We start from the raw sequence: 19,809 nt of genomic DNA on the forward strand, positions 1-19,809 counted from the left end.
CCTTAACATGCTCAAAAACTCTTGAAACTTTGCACACGGGTCAGAAACCGCGGCCATCAGGGCCGGGCTGAAGCTGGTACCCGGGCGTGGCAGGGGGGCTCGACAGCGCCCCCTGGAATGGGGTCCTAAAACTTGGTCCATAAATCAAACAGGCTTTACCCGATTTGCTTCAAACTTGATGTGTATAATGTAGACACACGCCAGATTTAGACCTGTGAAAGGATTGTTGATATCTTAGATGCTGTTGCCGTGACAACGCATCAAACTTTAATATTCTTTTTGGATACTTTTGAGACTCTCAGCGCACTTTGGGGGCCCTTAACGTGCTCAAAAACTCTTGAAACTTTGCACACGGGTCAGAACCCGTGGCCATCAGGGCCGGGCTGAAGCTGGTACCCGGGCGTGGCAAGGGGGCTCGACAGCGCCCCCTGGAACGGGGTCCGAAAACTTGGTCCATAAATCAAACACGCTTGAATGTAATAATATGAAACTCGGTACACATATAGATCTCATCGATTCATATATCCTTTGTACTTTTACTTTTTACCCCAGCCCAACAGGAAGTCGGCTATTATGGTTTGTTTGGAAGCGTATGCCCCTGGAATTCGATATACTCCTCCTAGAGAATTCAACCAATCGCCACGAAACTCGGTCAGCATGAAGTCAAGACATTGAGGATGAAAAGTTGCCAGGGGATTTTTGATATCTCGAACGGTTTGGCCGTGGCGAGGAAACGAATTTATGGCGAATAAAGGAAACAGGAAGTGTGTTATAACTTCTGCATACATTAACTGATCTTGATGAAACTTCAGCAGTGTGTTCGCTGTAAGAGTCCGATCACATGGATGTGACTATTGTGAGTCAAAGTTATAGGGTCACCAACTGGCAGCAGGAAGTGTGTCACTTCCTAAAGGCTTTGAAATCACCCTCTTATTTTTACCCAATTTGCTTCAAACTTTATGTGTATAATGTAGACACACGGCAGATGTAGACCTGAGAAAGGATTATTGATATCTTAGATACTGTTGCCGTGGCAACGCATCAAACTTTATTATTCTTTGTTGATGCTTTTGAGACTCTTAACATACTTGAAATTGCATGAAACCCGACAGACACATCACATTTATTAGACAGTAGACATGTGCAGAGTTTCAGAAACGGGCATGGTGAGAGCAATTAGAGAATAATGTTTAAGTTTAAAAACAGCCAGAATGGTTGTTTAGTCAAAAAATTTTTTTTCCCAAATCATACATAGTGTTATACTGCCCTCTTGTGTTCAAAATCAGGTAAAAAGCTAAAGTAAAATAAGGACGTCTGCACAATTCATTAATAATGGTGCAGAGTAGAGTGAGCTTTTTCAATTAATTCCTATGGAAGTAGGAATGAACTAAACAACGTTCGCTCTGTTCTGCTCGTCCCTCACCGTGGGCGCGCAGAGTTATGAATGCCCGTGCAGCCGTGAGCATTTTAGTTTCATTTTAAAATTAGCGCCATTTCGGGGGACGTATTACTTTAATTTATTTAACAAAAACACAATGTTGTGTTTTATTGCGAGTGTACACAAATATAAGTAAACACTTTGACGTTTGAATGATGTCCTGTATGAAGAAAATGACGGAGTATGTTTCACTGTTCAATCGCGCTGAGCCACCCAGACCCCCACACACACACTGACACACACACACACACACACACACACACACACAAACACACACACACACACACAATAATAAAACATTCAACCTAACATATACAAATTACACTGCTATGTTGAAATAGTCAGTAGTACAATTTGTATCATTCACAGTAAGCACCGCTCCACTGTGATTTTTCCAAGCACATTTTTGCACAAGTGAAGAGGATGATTTTTTCCGTCGATATTGGAACGTGAGTGAAGTACAAAGCCTGTAATAAAGAATAGTTTAGCATCCAAATACATCGCAAATGTTGCAACATTTAGATTCTAAAGAGAGATTTACGTGAGCCTAACACCACTTACTTTTACTTTTGTTTTAAATTATTTCGTTTTGGCTTTATTATAGTTATTTTTTTATTCGTGTTCTGTTCTGAATATCATTAAATTTAAAGGATTTGTTGTGGAATATTTTGAGTGTATAATCAAATAACACTAAACCGTCACTAGGTGTCGCCAGGCGACCCTCTTAATGAGCGGGTGCTGAAACAGAAAAAAGTCAATATTGCATATAAAATGTAAGTGATTTGACTTGTGTGTGTGTCTGTGTCTGTGTCTGTGTGTGTGTGTGTGTGTGTGTGTATGATTGTGTCTGTTACAGTGATTGTTTAACCCTTGTTAAAGTTTAGGCCTTGTCTTTTTGGATATATATCTTTTTATATAAAAAAAATAGGCATACAACCCATATATTTTAAATGTATTGTTTAGGCCTTGTCTTTTTGGATATATATCTTTTTATATAAAAAAAATAGGCATACAACCCATATATTTTAAATGTATTGTTTGCTTTAAATTACATTAAGATTTGTATGTTTGGTAATTGAACCTGAATGAATTTTAAATGAATGTGCTATATTTCAGAGTTTTCCTTAAAATTTGAACTAACACTAACTTTATTCTCATCTGAATGATAGATTATTTATTTCTGTATAAAATAAAAAAGAGATTTTGGTTGGGTGACAGTTGTAGTTTACAGTTTGACAAAAGCACAATGTTGTGTTTTATTGCGATTGTTCACAAATATAAGTAAACACTTTACAGTTTGAATAATGTCCTGTATGAACAAAAGGAGTATGTTTTTATGTCTACATTGTTCAATCACGTTTCACACACACACACACACACACACACACAAACTTTTTTTCTAATCAGATCAGGCAAGTAATATTCTGTCTTGGCACAATTGATTTAACTTTCATAACTTATTTCATGTGTCCATTAAGTCCATGAGACCGTAGGGTGTCTCATTTTTCATTTTAGGTTTCAGAAGGTTGCTCACGCATACTTTGTGGTTGATATGTGCCCTCAATGCACACTTTTGCAGAGCCCACACCAATGCAAGCTTTACAGCACACATCTCAAAGGTCAAAGCGGAGTTACGATATTGCCCGTCATGCACAGTAACCCTAAAGGCACCGGGGTGGCGGTGCCACCGGCTTGTTTATATATATATATATATATATAAAGGCACCGGGGTGGCGGTGCCACCGGCTTGTTTATATATATATATATATATATATATATATATATATATATATATATATATATATATATATATATATATATATATAAATATAGCTGCGAGCAGCGATGAAGGGCCAAAGCCGGCGGCACCGCCACTCCGGTGCCTTTAGGTAACTAAAGGCACCGGTGTTGCGGTGCCACCGGCTTGGGCCCGTAATCGCTGCTCGCAGCTATATTTATATATATATATATATATATATATATATATATATTTATTATTATTATTATTATTATTATTATTATTTTACTACCTTTTGGGCACTTTTGGGGGCCTTAACGTGCTCGAAAACTCTTGAAACTTTGCACACATCTCAGAACCCGCGGCCATCAGGGCCGGGCTGAAGCTGGTACCCGGGCGTGGCAGGGGGGCTCGACAGCGCCCCCTGGAACGGGGTTTGAACACTTGGTCCATAAATCAAACACGCTTGCATGTAATAATATGAAACTCAGTACACATATAGATCTCATCGGTTCATATATACTTCATGCTCTTACTTTTTACCCCAGCCCAACAGGAAGTCGGCTATTAAGGGTTGTTTGGAAAACACATGCAATGGAATGTGAAATACTCCTCCTAGAGAATTCAAACACACGGCACGAAACTCGGTCAGCATGAAGTCAAGACACTGAGGATGAAAAATTGCCAGGGGATTTTTGATATCTCGAACGGTTTGGCCGTGGCGAGTAAACGAAATTATGGCGAGAAACGTGAAACAGGAAGTGTGTTATAACTACTGCATACATTAACGAAATCTTGATGAAACTTCAGCAGTGTGTTCGTTGTAAGAGCCCGATCACATGGATGTGACTATTGTGAGTCAAAGTTATAGCGCCACCAACTGGCAGCAGGAAGTGTGTCACTTTCAAAATGCTTTTAAATCACCCTCTTATTTTTACCCGATTTGCTTCAAACTTCATGTGCATAATGTAGACACACGCCAGATGTAGACCTGTGAAAGGATTATTGATATCTTAGATACTGTTGCCATGGCAATGCATCAAACATTAATATTCCTTTTTTTAAGCTTTTTCATGCTTTTTTATGCTTTCGGGCACTTTTGGGGTTCTTAACGTGCTCGAAAACTCTTGAAACTTTGCACACGGGACAAAACCCGCGGCCATCAGGGCCAGGCTGAAGCTGGTACCCGGGCGTGGCAGGGGGGCTCGACAGCGCCCCCTTGAACGGGTCAGACAATTTGGTCCATATATCCAACACGCTTTACCCTATTTGCTTCAAACTTGATGTGTATAATGTAGACACAAGCCAGATGTAGACCTGTGAAAGGATTGTTGATATCCTAGATGCTGTTGCCGTGACAACGCATCAAACTTTAATATTCTTTTTGGATACTTTTGAGATTCTTAGCGCACTTTTGGGGCCCTTAACATGCTCAAAAACTCTTGAAACTTTGCACACGGGTCAGAAACCGCGGCCATCAGGGCCGGGCTGAAGCTGGTACCCGGGCGTGGCAGGGGGGCTCGACAGCGCCCCCTGGAACGGGGTCCGAAAACTTGGTCCATAAATCAAACAGGCTTTACCCGATTTGCTTCAAACTTGATGTGTATAATGTAGACACACGCCAGATGTAGACCTGTGAAAGGATTGTTGATATCTTAGATGCTGTTGCCGTGACAACGCATCAAACTTTAATATTCTTTTTGGATACTTTTGAGACTCTCAGCGCACTTTTGGGGCCCTTAACATGCTCAAAAACTCTTGAAACTTTGCACACGGGTCAGAACCCGCGGCCATCAGGGCCGGGCTGAAGCTGGTACCCGGGCGTGGCAGGGGGGCTCGACAGCGCCCCCTGGAACAGGGTCCGAAAACTTGGTCCATAAATCAAACACGCTTGAATGTAATAATATGAAACTCGGTACACATATAGATCTCATCGATTCATATATCCTTTGTACTTTTACTTTTTACCCCAGCCCAACAGGAAGTCGGCTATTATGGTTTGTTTGGAAGCGTATGCCCCTGGAATTCGATATACTCCTCCTAGAGAATTCAACCAATCGCCACGAAACTCGGTCAGCATGAAGTCAAGACATTGAGGATGAAAAGTTGCCAGGGGATTTTTGATATCTCGAACGGTTTGGCCGTGGCGAGGAAACGAATTTATGGCGAATAAAGGAAACAGGAAGTGTGTTATAACTTCTGCATACATTAACTGATCTTGATGAAACTTCAGCAGTGTGTTCGCTGTAAGAGTCCGATCACATGGATGTGACTATTGTGAGTCAAAGTTATAGCGCCACCAACTGGCAGCAGGAAGTGTGTCACTTCCTAAAGGCTTTGAAATCACCCTCTTATTTTTACCCAATTTGCTTCAAACTTTATGTGTATAATGTAGACACACGGCAGATGTAGACCTGAGAAAGGATTATTGATCTCTTAGATACTGTTGCCGTGGCAACGCATCAAACTTTATTATTCTTTGTTGATGCTTTTGAGACTCTTAACATACTTGAAATTGCATGAAACCCGACAGACACATCACATTTATTAGACAGTAGACATGTGCAGAGTTTCAGAAACGGGCATGGTGAGAGCAATTAGAGAATAATGTTTAAGTTTAAAAACAGCCAGAATGGTTGTTTAGTCAAAAAAAATTTTTTTCCAAATCATACATAGTGTTATACTGCCCTCTTGTGTTCAAAATCAGGTAAAAAGCGAAAGTAAAATAAGGACGTCTGCACAATTCATTAATAATGGTGCAGAGTAGAGTGAGCTTTTTCAATTAATTCCTATGGAAGTAGGAATGAACTAAACAACGTTCGCTCTGTTCTGCTCGTCCCTCACCGTGGGCGCGCAGAGTTATGAATGCCCGTGCAGCCGTGAGCATTTTAGTTTCATTTTAAAATTAGCGCCATTTCGGGGGACGTATTACTTTAATTTATTTAACAAAAACACAATGTTGTGTTTTATTGCGAGTGTACACAAATATAAGTAAACACTTTGACGTTTGAATGATGTCCTGTATGAAGAAAATGACGGAGTATGTTTCACTGTTCAATCGCGCTGAGCCACCCAGACCCCCCCACACACACTGACACACACACACACACACACAAACACACACACACACACACACACACACACACAATAATAAAACATTCAACCTAACATATACAAATTACACTGCTATGTTGAAATAGTCAGTAGTACAATTTGTATCATTCACAGTAAGCACCGCTCCACTGTGATTTTTCCAAGCACATTTTTGCACAAGTGAAGAGGATGATTTTTTCCGTCGATATTGGAACGTGAGTGAAGTACAAAGCCTGTAATAAAGAATAGTTTAGCATCCAAATACATCGCAAATGTTGCAACATTTAGATTCTAAAGAGAGATTTACGTGAGCCTAACACCACTTACTTTTACTTTTGTTTTAAATTATTTCATTTTGGCTTTATTATAGTTATTTTTTTATTCGTGTTCTGTTCTGAATATCATTAAATTTAAAGGATTTGTTGTGGAATATTTTGAGTGTATAATCAAATAACACTAAACCGTCACTAGGTGTCGCCAGGCGACCGTCTTAATGAGCGGGTCATTGATTCATTCGTTCAAACGATTCGTTTGAACGACTGAGTCATTCATGAATGAGACAGATGTTTATGGATAGGTCATTGAATCTTTGAGTCAACCAATTTGTTCAAAATGCTGAATCATTCAGTAATGAGAAAACACGTTGCTGTGAGATGCAATGGTTCTGCTGTGATCTTTGTTTAACTATTTTCGCTGCTGAAACAGAAGAACAGTCAACATTGCATCTAAAATGTAAGTGACTTGACACGTGTGTGTGTGTGTGTGTGTGTGCGTGTGAGTGCGTGCGTGCGTGCGTGTGTGTGTGTGTGTGTGTGTGTGTGTGTGTGTGCAATCAATCCCAGGTAAGAGGCATGAATAATGAGAATTGGACTTCTAGGAGTGAGGTTAATATTCCGGAGACGGTTCCCTCGGATTGTGAAAAGGAGGCGGCGCGGGAGTGGCCAGGCATTGCGCTACTTCTGTTTCAAAGTTTAAAACAATGCTAATATCATTTTTTTGAACGATTTCATTACAAATGTTTATTTTATATATTTATAAAATATTATAAAATATAATAACTATGTTTTGTCCTATTAACAAAAGACAGGCAATGTACTATTAACAAATGTTAATAGTTTTTTAAAAGTTAAAATGATACTTTATGCATTTGTTTTGTGTCAGATGATTAACAATATAAATTAAACAAAGCTTAAAACAAACAAAATAATAAAACGAAAACAAAGCTTGAACATTTTATTTAATTGAAAAGCCTTTTTGAAATAAAATGTGTTTTTTTCCCTCTGAAATAGCAAAAGCATCGCACACTTAGCTGTACCTGCTCTAAATAAATAATAGTATTTAAATAAAAATACAAAATCGAAATAAATAAATTATATAAAACAAAATCAAATCAAAGAAAATAAATCTTATTAAAGTTATGCAGGCACACATTTAACAATAATTTTCAAGTGACAAATAAAATCAATCAAAATTCCTTACACATGGAGTTAATCCTGACGATTCCTGAGGCGCCTTTCCTCATGACACTCGCTTTTTTTTTCGAAGATATATTTTCTTTGGTTTGATTTTGTTTTTGTAATAATTTATTTTATTTAGTTCGATTTTGTATTTTTATTGAATTACTATTTTTTATTTAGAGCAGGTACAGCTAGTGTGTGATGCTTTTGCTATTTCAGAGGAAAACAATAATTTTATTTAATTAATAATTTTTGTTTCAGTCCACCATATAATTATGTTGTGTTTGATCTATGGAAAAAAGTTAGTTGTGAAATGGTTGAATATTAACAAAAGTTAATAGTTTTTTACAAGTTAGAATAATACGATATATATATATAAACAAGCCGGTGGGACCGCCACCCCGGTGCCTTTAGGGTTACTGTGCATGACGGGCAATATCGTAACTCCGCTTTGACCTTTGAGAAGATGTGTGCTATAGAGCTTGCATTGGTGTGGGCTCTGCAAAAGTGTGTGTGTGTGTGTGAGGCGTGATTGAACAATGTAGACATATATATATATATAAAGGCACCGGGGTGGCGGTGCCACCGGCTTGTTTATATATATATATATATATATATATATATATATATATATATATATATATATATATATATATATATATATATATATATATATATATATATGAATATAGCTGCGAGCAGCGATGAAGGGCCAAAGCCGGCGGCACCGCCACTCCGGTGCCTTTAGGTAACTAAAGGCACCGGGGTTGCGGTGCCACCGGCTTGGGCCCGTAATCGCTGCTCGCAGCTATATTTAAAATTGAGATACAATTAATACAAAACGAAATTCAATTTAAAGAAAGTCTTTGTGCTTTTCTGTTTGAGGTCTCTGAAAGTTTTAGTGCCGCTTCCAAAGAACTGTCACGACATTGTTTTTTCCTCTTAAATGCGAACACGAAAAATAAAACAAAATGAATATTTTATGTTCTGGGGAGAGCCAACCCTCCTTCATCCGATGGGTAGCCTAGTAGCCTTTTACTTTTGGTTTGTACAGTGTAATTTACAGAATTATAAAAAATATATATTTTTTGCCACCTAAAAATTAAAGATGTTTTGTGTCGCGTCCGTGTACGCGTGTGTATTTCCCTCATATTAAATATAAAATGCATGTGTAGACTTATATTTTTCTAATGTCTGGACATGTACTGGACTTTATTAAGGGAGTAGGCTATGGATATATAAACAGAAGTGTCAATATATTTGTATTAAATGCACTTTCTGAGAATTTATATTTCTTGTTTTGGCTGCAAATTTCACGTCCATAACGCTGAAATTGCCACATTTTAAATAATTTATCCTCAACTAGTTTTGTGGTGTAGGTCTACGTATTTTATAATGTTAACTTCAAATAATACTAATACAGTAGTAATTTAAAGATGTGGTAGCATTGGTTCTGGACAGGAAGGATAACTCTGGGAGTTGGAAGGGTTGTGATCGCGATTCTGCCTTCTCACATCGCGATACAGGATCGTGGACCTGAGTATCGCGATTTCGATTTTATATCGTGTATCGTTACAGCCCTAGTAGTTTGCTACAATGTTTTTAAAAAATCTCATTGATTGGCAAGCTATCAGAATTGTATTAAATCGAGGCGTATTTTTCTCAAGTATGAGCCATAAAGCCGGATGAATCAGTGTTTCCCGTTCACTACCTAGACTCTAACAGCCAAACATGTAATCTGTCCCCCGCAGGTTCATAATCAACCCAAAATATATTAGATCTTCTCATAATAACATAAAAGGTCTTTAATGTAGTTGTTGTGCGCCATTGCTTTAGCAAAGTATCTGTCAAACGAACCAAAATCGTAAAAACCTTAACTAATCGTAATAGACCATCGGTTTGCGCACACGATCAGCTCGTGATCCGGAGTTTTCCACGGCTCAGAGCGGCTCAGCTCACAGTGAATGAATGCAGTGAACTCTCTCTCTGCACATGCTGGGAGTTTAGCGGGCATTTGGGAACGTAGCGGTCACCAGTTACACTTGCTTAATTTAACATTCCTCTAGAAAGCGGATTACAGCATTTCACTAGATGTGTAATGAGATGCATTTGTAAACCTGTTTTCACGGAAACTGTAGTTTTCTGTTCAAATAAAAGCTCATCATTTGTCATTCAAGTGTAGAAATTAAAAAAAAAAAAAAAGAATTGTCATTTCCCTACTGTAGTGTAAAATATACTTAGGAAACAGGGCTGTACAGTGCGACGCATACGCAACTTAACACAGTAGCATGTGTGTACTCACTAATGCTCACAGGACACGGTGTGTGTGTGTACTCACTAATGGTCACAGGACACTTGGTGTGTGTGTGTGTGTGTACTCACTAATGCTCACAGGATGTATTAAAGGTACAATGTAGCTTACAGTAATAATCTGGAAACTGCTTGTACATGACAGTATATTTCCTCTTACCACTTGTTTGCGTCTCTTCTCAGTAGGAGTTTCATCTTCTACGATCAACTCAATTCCAGCTTCACTGCGTAACACTTCTTTAAGGTCCTCCATATTTGGTGTCGGAGGCTTAAGAAAACCAAAGATACAAAAAACGATTTTTTTAAATCTCAAAGCATCAAAACTGGAATATCAAACAGGGGATCAGCCTTCAGAGAACTGCATGTTAGAACAGGACAGCTGATGTTTAAAAGTAATGAGCCTTCAATTATAAGAAGTCTCTCACCAGTGGCCGCAAAGGGCCGTACTTCTCCATGGCGTTTTTAAACGGAGTTGGCGTACGAGGCGTCGTATCCAGATCAGATTTGTGATTTGGAGTGATGAACCTACAGGAGGGGAAAATATCGGTTTAGCCGAACTCAAATGATCTGAATCCAGCTGTATGTGAAGGCATGCTGGGACATACAGTGAGTTTTCCTTCTGTGTGAGAGGGGTTTTGTCCCGGTGCAGAGGAGTCGTGACCACAGCCTTCTGGCTGCACACCGGCGTGGACGTGAGAGAGGGATTCTCCAGGTCCAGCGTGTCCTGCTTCGTCCACATGTTCAGGAACTGTGAAAACATTGAGGTGATAGTGTTAAAATTAAAGGCTATTTTACAGTAAATAAATATGAGATGAGTATAGACACTGCTTAAAAAAAAAAAAAAAAAAAGGCTTTCTGAAACAAAAGTCAAGTGTTAGTCTCTGCTGGGTTTTTAAAATCAAAGGTTTTTAAGACATGCACAAATGCAATTAATATCATATGAGCAGGGGAGAGCAAGGTCTATGCTAACATCCAAACCATAAAATGACCATTTAAACAACTCTACATTTCAAATAATGCAGGTTTTGATAAAAAACAAAGTTTTATAAATGGTTAAACCTTCTATAAAATTTCAGCCTTTAAACCATTTTTTTTTTTTTAAAGAAAAGAGATGGGTCAAAAATCATAAATGATTAAATTTAGATTTGTTTTTATAACACACACACACTAGCTTCTGTTCGATGCACCGGCTGAATGAAAATGCAAATTGACTCTGACAGTAATGCCGCTTATGGAACAGCAGAAATAAACTGGTTTCGCCTGAACACAAAGCAGCGCTGCGCTTATAAACACTACGTTATCAGGAATTATATGGGGGTAATAAAAAAAAAGAGATAATAGCATCAACACATTCCTTGCCGAAAGGCGACGCATTTGCAGGTATATAAACATTGTCATAATTTATATACAGTAGATCAGAGCAATCTCTTTGTATAAATGTGTGTGATTCAGTGAAAGCACAACAGCGCTACATTTTAACTTTGAAATGTGCAGAGCTCAAATTTAGATTTATTAATAGAGATCGACTGATATTGACTTTATAAAACCTGGAAACATGTTTCTAATTAGTTCAGGTTCCATCGTCCAGTCAACGAGTTTCTGTAAAATGCCTGAAATAAGACGAGTTTACGATCATGCTCTTGCAAACTATTCTAACTCACACTTTCAGGGAAAATATTTTTTTAAATAATAAAGACTGAAAGAATTGTTGCATGAAGCTGAAGTCATGTGACTGTGATGTAGTTGATTTATAGTTGAGCTTTTTACTTCTGCTGATTCTATTTAGGCTTCAAGTTGTTCATTTGTGAAGATTATCATGATAAACAAAACATGTAAGAATCATAAACTTTTGTTAGTCACAGAGCTTATTTTCTGCAATTATCCAAAAGCCAATTGAAAAAAATCCTATTAGGTTTTTGTAGTGGGAAATCAGTGAAATGCGAAATTATGGGTTGGCCCAGAAAATATGTAATAGCTGCCTGCCTTCATTCTTTGACTATCTCTATTTAACAGTTCTGTCAAATAAATCATTTTATTTAAAATGTTATATTCTTAAATTTGTGAAAAATAGTATAATAGGATTATAATATCAAGACGTTGCCATCTAAGGTATAAATTGTTTATTTTAATATAATTCATTTTCGGGCTAATTTGGGTACATTTACATTCATGAATGTTGATTAAAGGTGAACTAAGTAACTTTTTTACCTTAACCGAACAGCTTTGGAGTCATTGTAATGTTTATATTACTGATTTCGTGTTGAATGGTGGTCGTCTCGCACCCCCCTGGTGCCTGTGAGCCGCAAAACCACCCTTGCAACTTTGGGCCGGCGAGCCGCCGGCCTCAGTGTTAGGAAGTATCGTGTAATATCAGGTCTCGCGAGGTAACAAACTGCTTTACGGCAAAAAAACAGATCTGATAAAATTCGGATAAAATGAGCATCAAACAGAAATAACCCGGCGCCGTATACATGTGGTGTTGGGCGCGCGCAGCTCTTAGAGGGGCCATACCTTATTTCCACTCGTTACAGCGTCCATCCTACTGAACAGGTACCGGTGTACAGGGGGAGGGGATCCGGCCGTAAGTGCGAGCCATCTCTGCGTGAGTGCTATTCACGACAGTACAAATACTCCACAGCGACTCTAGGGGTCGCTGTTTGACAAAAACGGAAGTCCTACTTAGTGCTGCTTTAATGTACACTGTCCCTTTTTTAAAGGTGCACTGTGTGTTTTTTAGCGGCATCTAGTGGTGATGATGCGAATTGCACCCAACAGAAGTTACGGTGGCCGACAGGAAGTGATGTCGTCGTTTGAGACAGCAGAGAGTAGCCAGTTAAGCAATGAGGTTTCTTTACAAAGATAAATTAAGAAATAAGGTTTACTTAATTATTCAGTAAAACGGTATGTTATTGCGAATATTATCGTTACTTGTTCATCATTGTGTCAGTGTTTTATTCGCTGACTTTAGTTCGCTTCTTTGCATTAAGAACAACATAGTGACGATACGTGTTTGTCCGTTTAGGGCCACTGTAGAAACAGGCCGATGTAAGCGGACCCGTGGTGTGTGTAGAGAGAAACGCCTCATTCTCAGCTAATAAACGCACAACGGTTCATTTTGTAAGGTCTTAATACACCACTGAAAACATAGTTATGTATTTTATATTGCATTTCTGTCAACAGATCCTCCTAAATATTACACAATGCACCTTTAAATAAATAAATAGAAAAAAAAAAATACTGATCCTGGATGTTGCTCTTGGTATAAATGCGTGTGATTCAGTGAAAGCACAACTTGTAGAACGTGCAACAGCGGCTCATTTTAACTGAGCGTACAGAAACGTGTTTTTAGCACTTCAGGTTCAATCATCCTGAAGTCGATGGTTTTTTGAAGGGGTTTTTGTCAAATGCCTGAAATAAGATCAGTGGCTTGCATGTAATGGCGCTGGCAGCATGTTTACACACAACGCCTCTGCACTGCGATTTGTGTAAGGACAAGAGGACTGTCAGTCAATAAATGGGTAAACAAAGTAACTTGTGTTACTTATTTGAAAAAGTAACTCAGATATTTTGTTGTCAATTTTAAAAGTAATGCGTTACTTTACTAGTTATTTGAAAAAGTAATCTGATTACGTAACTTGAGTTATGTAATCAGATTACTCCCAACACTGCTGTTGCAGAGAAAGGATCTTGACGTGCTGCTGTACCTGTGAGGGCGAGAAAGGCAGGATCTTGACGGGAGTGTTCTTCGGGGTCATGGAGTCGTTGGGGTCGGGCGAGAGGGCGATGCGCCGGCGACTGCGGCGGCTCAGGATTGACGGAGGTGTTGCTCCGCCGGGGGAGATGGGGATGAGCTCTCCTTTACTGCTCTTGCTGAGCTCCTGTAGAGCGCTTCCCTCCAGACGAAACTGCAGGAGCTCTGAGCTCTGGCTGTCCTCCGGCAGCTCGAAGTCGGACATCGTACACCAGCCCTCCAGATCCTGCTGGGGGAACCATCATCACTGCTCAGACACACTCCTTTAGTCCCCGGCAGATCCACTCAAGGGATCTGCTGAAACTTACACTTAAAAATTGTATTTATACAATTATCTAAAATATGAGCATGTCTAAAATGTCATTTTTAATCTGCCAGGCAGACAGGCACTAATTTGCACTCTCTTTAAAAAATATATGCTTTTTTAAGCAGAACTGGAGCAGGTCCGAGAGTGAAGTAAAAAAGAAGAATTAAAAACAAAAGGAAAGAAAGAAAGAAAAGTACCGTGTGGGAGCGGTTTAGCGAAGTGGTTAACGAGGATGAATCAAGTGCTGGGTATGCAATATGCAACGGCTGAGGTGTTTGTGCGTGGCCTGTTTATGCCATTAAGAAAATGAAATTCTGTGATTTGTTTAGGCTGTGGACTCGGGTGACGCATCTCTACTCGCTACACAAACCTCATAATGTCTCAAACTGACACTGCAGTCAAAACGGTTCCTCCGTTTACATGGAAAAAGCACAATTAGGGCTGTCAAAATGGCTGAACAACTATATTACAACTTTATATGTAAATACTACTTATATTCGAATTTGAATTTAAAAGGCATAATCTCAGTTAGAGTAAAAAAAGCTTTTAGGCTCGTCTCCTGAGGCCCAAGAGCAACACATTAATGCACCGCAATACATTGTTCATTCACAGCAATGAAATAACATGACTCTGTAAAATATAAAAGTGCATAACGTTTAAACTAACGTTCAGAAATTAGGGATGCATATATCGGCCACCATATCGGTAAATAAATGCTCAATTTTTATTTAATCGTTATCGGCCCGATTAGAAAATTTGGCCGATATATTAAAGCTGATAAATGATGATTACTTTCGGATGGTTTTGAATTGCTTGAAATATGATTGGAATCACTTAAAAAAGGAAAATGTGCAGCGCAAGTCTGTCATATAGACAACAAAAAATTATATTGAGAACATCATTATGACTGACATGGCTTATTTATTATATAAAATTTAGATTCAGATTTATCTGCCAATATATCGGTTTAAAATATCAAGAATTATCTGTATCGGCCAAAATTTTCTTATCCCTATCATAAATCAAATACAATTTTGTAAATTGCATAAAACAATTATGGACAAAACAGCATCATGTATTTATGCATTCCACTGGATAGACAAAAAAAACACACATTAAAACGCAACAACGACATCATCGCATCCCGTGCGTCAGACACACACCTAAAATGTGGATTTTTATTTTAAATTTGACAAATATTGTACTTTTTATTTGACATCCCTAAAGCACAATTAGTGACGTTTCAAAAACGTATAACGCATGTTTGAGAATAAATAAGGATATTTATTAGTTATTTTCAGGGTTGTGGAGTTTCCTCTGACCCAGTCATAACACTGTCCCTCGTCAGATCTTTACTCCTGCCCGTTTGTCCCGCGTCCAACACGTTGATTACGAGAACGGATTGTTTGCTGACCATCTAATCTACCCAGATCTTAATACGTGGCCTTGTTAGGAGATGATCTATGATATCGCGTAAAGTGCTCATAATGCTTTGACTGATATGTAGTTTTTAGTGTTTAACTCACGCCGTCCATCAGCTCCATCACCTCCTTCAGTGTCGGGGCGGCTGACGGAGAGAGGAACCCGGAGCTGTCCATCACCCAGGTGGACACGTTCGAGTCTCCAGCTTCACTTTTGGGTGTCTTGGGAGAAGCCGTTTTCTGTGGAGCAGTCGTGGCTTTCTCCTGTGCTTCAGGATCCTGCACAAGTGTGGAAGTCATGTGCTTATTTGTTAAATGAAGGCTCAGTCATTTTTAAAAACAGAACCAGTTCTAAACAGGATATGAGAAACAGGCCTACAATTGACTTTGTGTGATATAATTACTATAATATAATACTTTGTATTTCAAATCAGAACGTTTTCATGTTTATACCTGCTTTAAGACTTGGCCTGGTAGTCCCTCACTGGCTCCATCATAGCAAAACTCCACCTAAACACAAATCATCAGCGTTAATCTGGAAACATTATCAACTGCTTATAATCTGCACTCCAAAACACGGCTGAAAGTTAGGGCCCTATGAAATCCATTTTTATTTCTGTTTTTTTTTACAAACTCCTTTGTAATTTTACAAATTTTTGGACTCCTACTTGAATAGTAAATAAAATTTAAGTATTCAAAAAGCATGTCTAATTAATTGAAATCATGAAGCATACAATTTAACAATAATTTATTAAAATGTTCACAGATTACATGTTTAGTTGTGTGTTGAATGTGTGTGAGTGTGATGTGAAATGTTTTTTCCCCCTCAAATTCCATTTTATTTTTTACCAAATTCTGTGTTTTTTTATTTAAGTTTTCTGGAATCCATTTTAATGATTTAATTACATTTTAATAATCAATGATTTAGCAATCAATTCTATGAAATATATATATATATATATATATATATATATATATATATATATATATATATATATATATATATATATATATATGTAAAAATATTCCCCCAGAATATGTTGTGAATTTTCATTATTATGGCAATCAAATTAAACTAAACAAACTTTTTTGTCAAGCAAAGTGCTGCACAACAGAGCTTAACTGTTCAAATTAAAACATGGAAAAGAATGTGATTATTTCTTAAAAAATAAAGTTAATTATTATTAGTATTATTACATTGAGACGTAGCTAAACTCTACTGTACAACAGTAATACAATTCTGTCGTAATTTGCTCAAAAGTCAACCGAACTTTTATTTTGACGGGTTGCCGTGAAGACCTTTGAGTCTCTCTGTGTTTATGATATGATGATAGTTTCTCAAATGAAGCGGTAAAATGCTGATGAAGCGACTCTCTCTGGAGATGAAGTTCATGCATTCAGGTACTCACATAGGCTGAAAACACTGCGCGCGTCACACGTGCTTCAGTGTGTGGGAAATTAAAACATTCATTCACACAGAACATGAAGGATTCTTATTTAAATAGTATTTTTGCTGTTTAATATTCACAGACACTAGTCTATATCGCAATTTGATTACGTTTACTGACCTACTTTTGATTTATTCATCCAAGATTTGAGAAATTCAGTGAAATTTCACGTTATACAGTAAATTCCGTTTTTATTACGGCCGGGACAATAAATCAATGCACCGTGAATCGAGAAATGATTCTGGATCGATTTTAAGATATTTGCGCGAATCTCTCTCGAAGTCTTAAAAATCTTCTGAGTGTTAAAAATGAAGCTGAGAACAGATTGGAGAGAGAATGGCGATGCGTGTATGTAGCGCGGGTCGTCCTGACAGTACCTGCTGTTGAGCGCTCTCCTCAGACGCCGGCTCCTCTGCTTCGGTCTGCTGGAGAGCCTGAAGCGTGGTGTCCACACCAGTGTAATACCCCGTCTCTACCTTACGCTTGATGGTGGAGTTCCAGTGGTTTTTCACAGCGTTGTCTGTTCTGGAAGAAAAAACCCACAAAAATCGACTCAATTTCACATATACCAGACTAGGGCTGGGCGATAAAAAGGTATCGGTATTCATCGACGGTACACCATTGTTGGTAACGATATAAAAACTGTTTGATATAGCCTTCGGTATTAGATCGTAGATATCGCCCGTTCACATATCGTGTCTAAAAACACGTCTGTCGTTGCTATGCAACCATGAACTGCGCTCTCCACATCATGTTGACTGAAGGTGCGCTCCACTGCGCTACTCGTTATTTTGTGTTTCACGGACCATTTATCACTTTGGACCAATGCAGCGCGAGCCGATCTTGACCAAGCGACACGGCGCTACACAGCGCTAAGAGATCCAGTAAAGCATTTGAATTCGCCACAGAAGTGATAACATCAGTGCGAGATCTAGTGAGAAGCAATCAAAATTCTCCGGATCAAACAGTGGAAACCAGGAGAAACAGTGTGCCATGAATGAACTAGTTATAGGCTTTAAGTCCACAGATCAGCAACAGTCACCATGAATTTAATGCAGTAACACTAATCAGTCCTTCCAGAAAAACACAGTTTTTTTTGTGATTGTTGCGGGCAAAAATCCTTGATTATGCGGCCCGTTTTCTTAAAAAATGCGATGGAATATGCTGGATATTTATGCAATTTTATGCAATAAAATTGCGGGGATTTGCAAAAACTGCAGTTTGATGAAAAAGAGAGAAAAAAAGTGATTCCCCCAACACCCTGTTGTCACTCATACTTTAATGTAAAGAGTCCTTTCTTAATACTTCCTATGATAAGCAAGCATAACTACATCACAGAAAGTGCTGGGAATATTTCAGTTCTCATCTTGTTTTTTTTCAGACCTTAATAAACACATCAAACTTACAAAACATTGATGAGTCAAACAAGTTCTGTAGCTTTACAAAAGGAATATGCTACAACTTCTGTGAAAATGAATAAATGAAATATTAAAAAAAATAAAAAGTGTGCTCCTGTTTTACAGCTTTTCGATGTTCACGTCGCGTAATTACGTCACTTTACAACGTTCCCATGGCAACAGGGGGAAACGGCTGCTCTCGTGTGAAGCAAACGCAACATTTTTCAATTTTCTGCTAAGATATGTGACATTTTCGCAATGAAAATGCAAGGATTATGAAATCATGCAAGCCCCGCATATTTTGCACGGAAATCGGCAATTTATGCGGCGAAAGTGCGGCGTATTTGAAAAAAATGAGGCCCCCGCATGAATATGCAGACTTTGGCTGATTATATGCACTAAATCATGCGATCGCATAATCACGTATTTCTGGAGGGACTGACTAACATTTACTGTAGTTACACTAACTGTAACAATGGAAGATTGGCAGGAATAGTAAAATGCTTACAAACACGTCACACAACTGTTTCCAGCACTTCAAACTCAAATATTATCATATTTAAATGTTATTTTTAATGTGATGACCAAAACATTGTTTGTTCATCCTTCAAAGATAACCCCCATTTATAAAACTAATAGTTTCAAGATGTAGGAAAAGATGTGAATTTTGTGAAGCATTACACCCCTAATTATTAGAGCCCGACCGATATATCGGCGGGCCGATATTATCGGCCGATTTTAGGCATTTTCCTAAGAATCGGTATAGGCATTTATAATGGCCGATAAATTAATATTTTAAAAAATGCGGGTGCGGTGATTCATAGGGTGGCGCTGCCAATAAAGCACCTAAAAGCTGTCACAAGAACTGGCAAAAGTAATGATTATGAATACAACAAATATAGCAAGGAGACATTTTAATTGTTTATTAATAAACAAGTGTTTTCAGTCAGTGTCAGCCAAAGATGAAGTTGACGATGCTGACTCGCGATCTTCAGTGAACGCGCGCCAGAGAGAAATGCACATTTCATACGATTACATGAGTCTGTCTGTCTTTCGTTTTGAATTGTTCTGTTTAAAAGTAGACATTTCAATATAGATATATTTCAATTCTCAGGTCTATACGCTGAGTTTCGGTTCATGAGACGAGCTCCAGTTCACCCGCAGGCGCCTCCGTGTCGAGATTAAATTAAGATATAAATTAAATCCAGGCAAATGGCTGATGAAACATTGATTAAAATTAAGATACAATTAATACAAAACGAAATTCACTTTGAAACGAAAGGTTTTGTGCTTTCTGTTTGATGTCTATGTGAAAGTTTCAAAGCATATTTTAGTGCCGCTTTCAGAGCGCTCACGTCCGTAGTGCTGAACTGTCGCGTCTGTAACATCATGGTTTTTTCCTCATAAATGCGAACACGAAAAATAAAATAAAATAAAATGAATATTTTA

At 38.3% G+C, this 19,809-nt stretch overlaps 1 protein-coding gene across 1 annotated transcript in view; it reads right to left on the reverse strand.

Moving 5' to 3' along the window:
• mybl2b (v-myb avian myeloblastosis viral oncogene homolog-like 2b) overlaps positions 1-19,809 on the reverse strand; it is a 53,974-nt gene that overhangs the window by 22,647 nt on the left and 11,518 nt on the right. The window contains exons 6-12 of the mRNA XM_056252520.1: positions 17,341-17,488; positions 15,969-16,019; positions 15,621-15,794; positions 13,741-14,013; positions 10,642-10,784; positions 10,462-10,561; positions 10,197-10,304 (exon numbers count right to left, since the gene is read on the reverse strand). Of these exons, the coding sequence (XP_056108495.1) occupies positions 10,197-10,304; positions 10,462-10,561; positions 10,642-10,784; positions 13,741-14,013; positions 15,621-15,794; positions 15,969-16,019; positions 17,341-17,488 (997 nt within the window). The remainder of the gene's footprint in view (positions 1-10,196; positions 10,305-10,461; positions 10,562-10,641; positions 10,785-13,740; positions 14,014-15,620; positions 15,795-15,968; positions 16,020-17,340; positions 17,489-19,809) is intronic.

The sequence above is a fragment of the Rhinichthys klamathensis genome, unplaced genomic scaffold (genome assembly GCF_029890125.1).
Source record: "Rhinichthys klamathensis goyatoka isolate OS25496 unplaced genomic scaffold, OSU_Roscu_1.1 h1tg000095l_1, whole genome shotgun sequence".
Classification (NCBI taxonomy): Eukaryota; Metazoa; Chordata; class Actinopteri; order Cypriniformes; family Leuciscidae; genus Rhinichthys; species Rhinichthys klamathensis.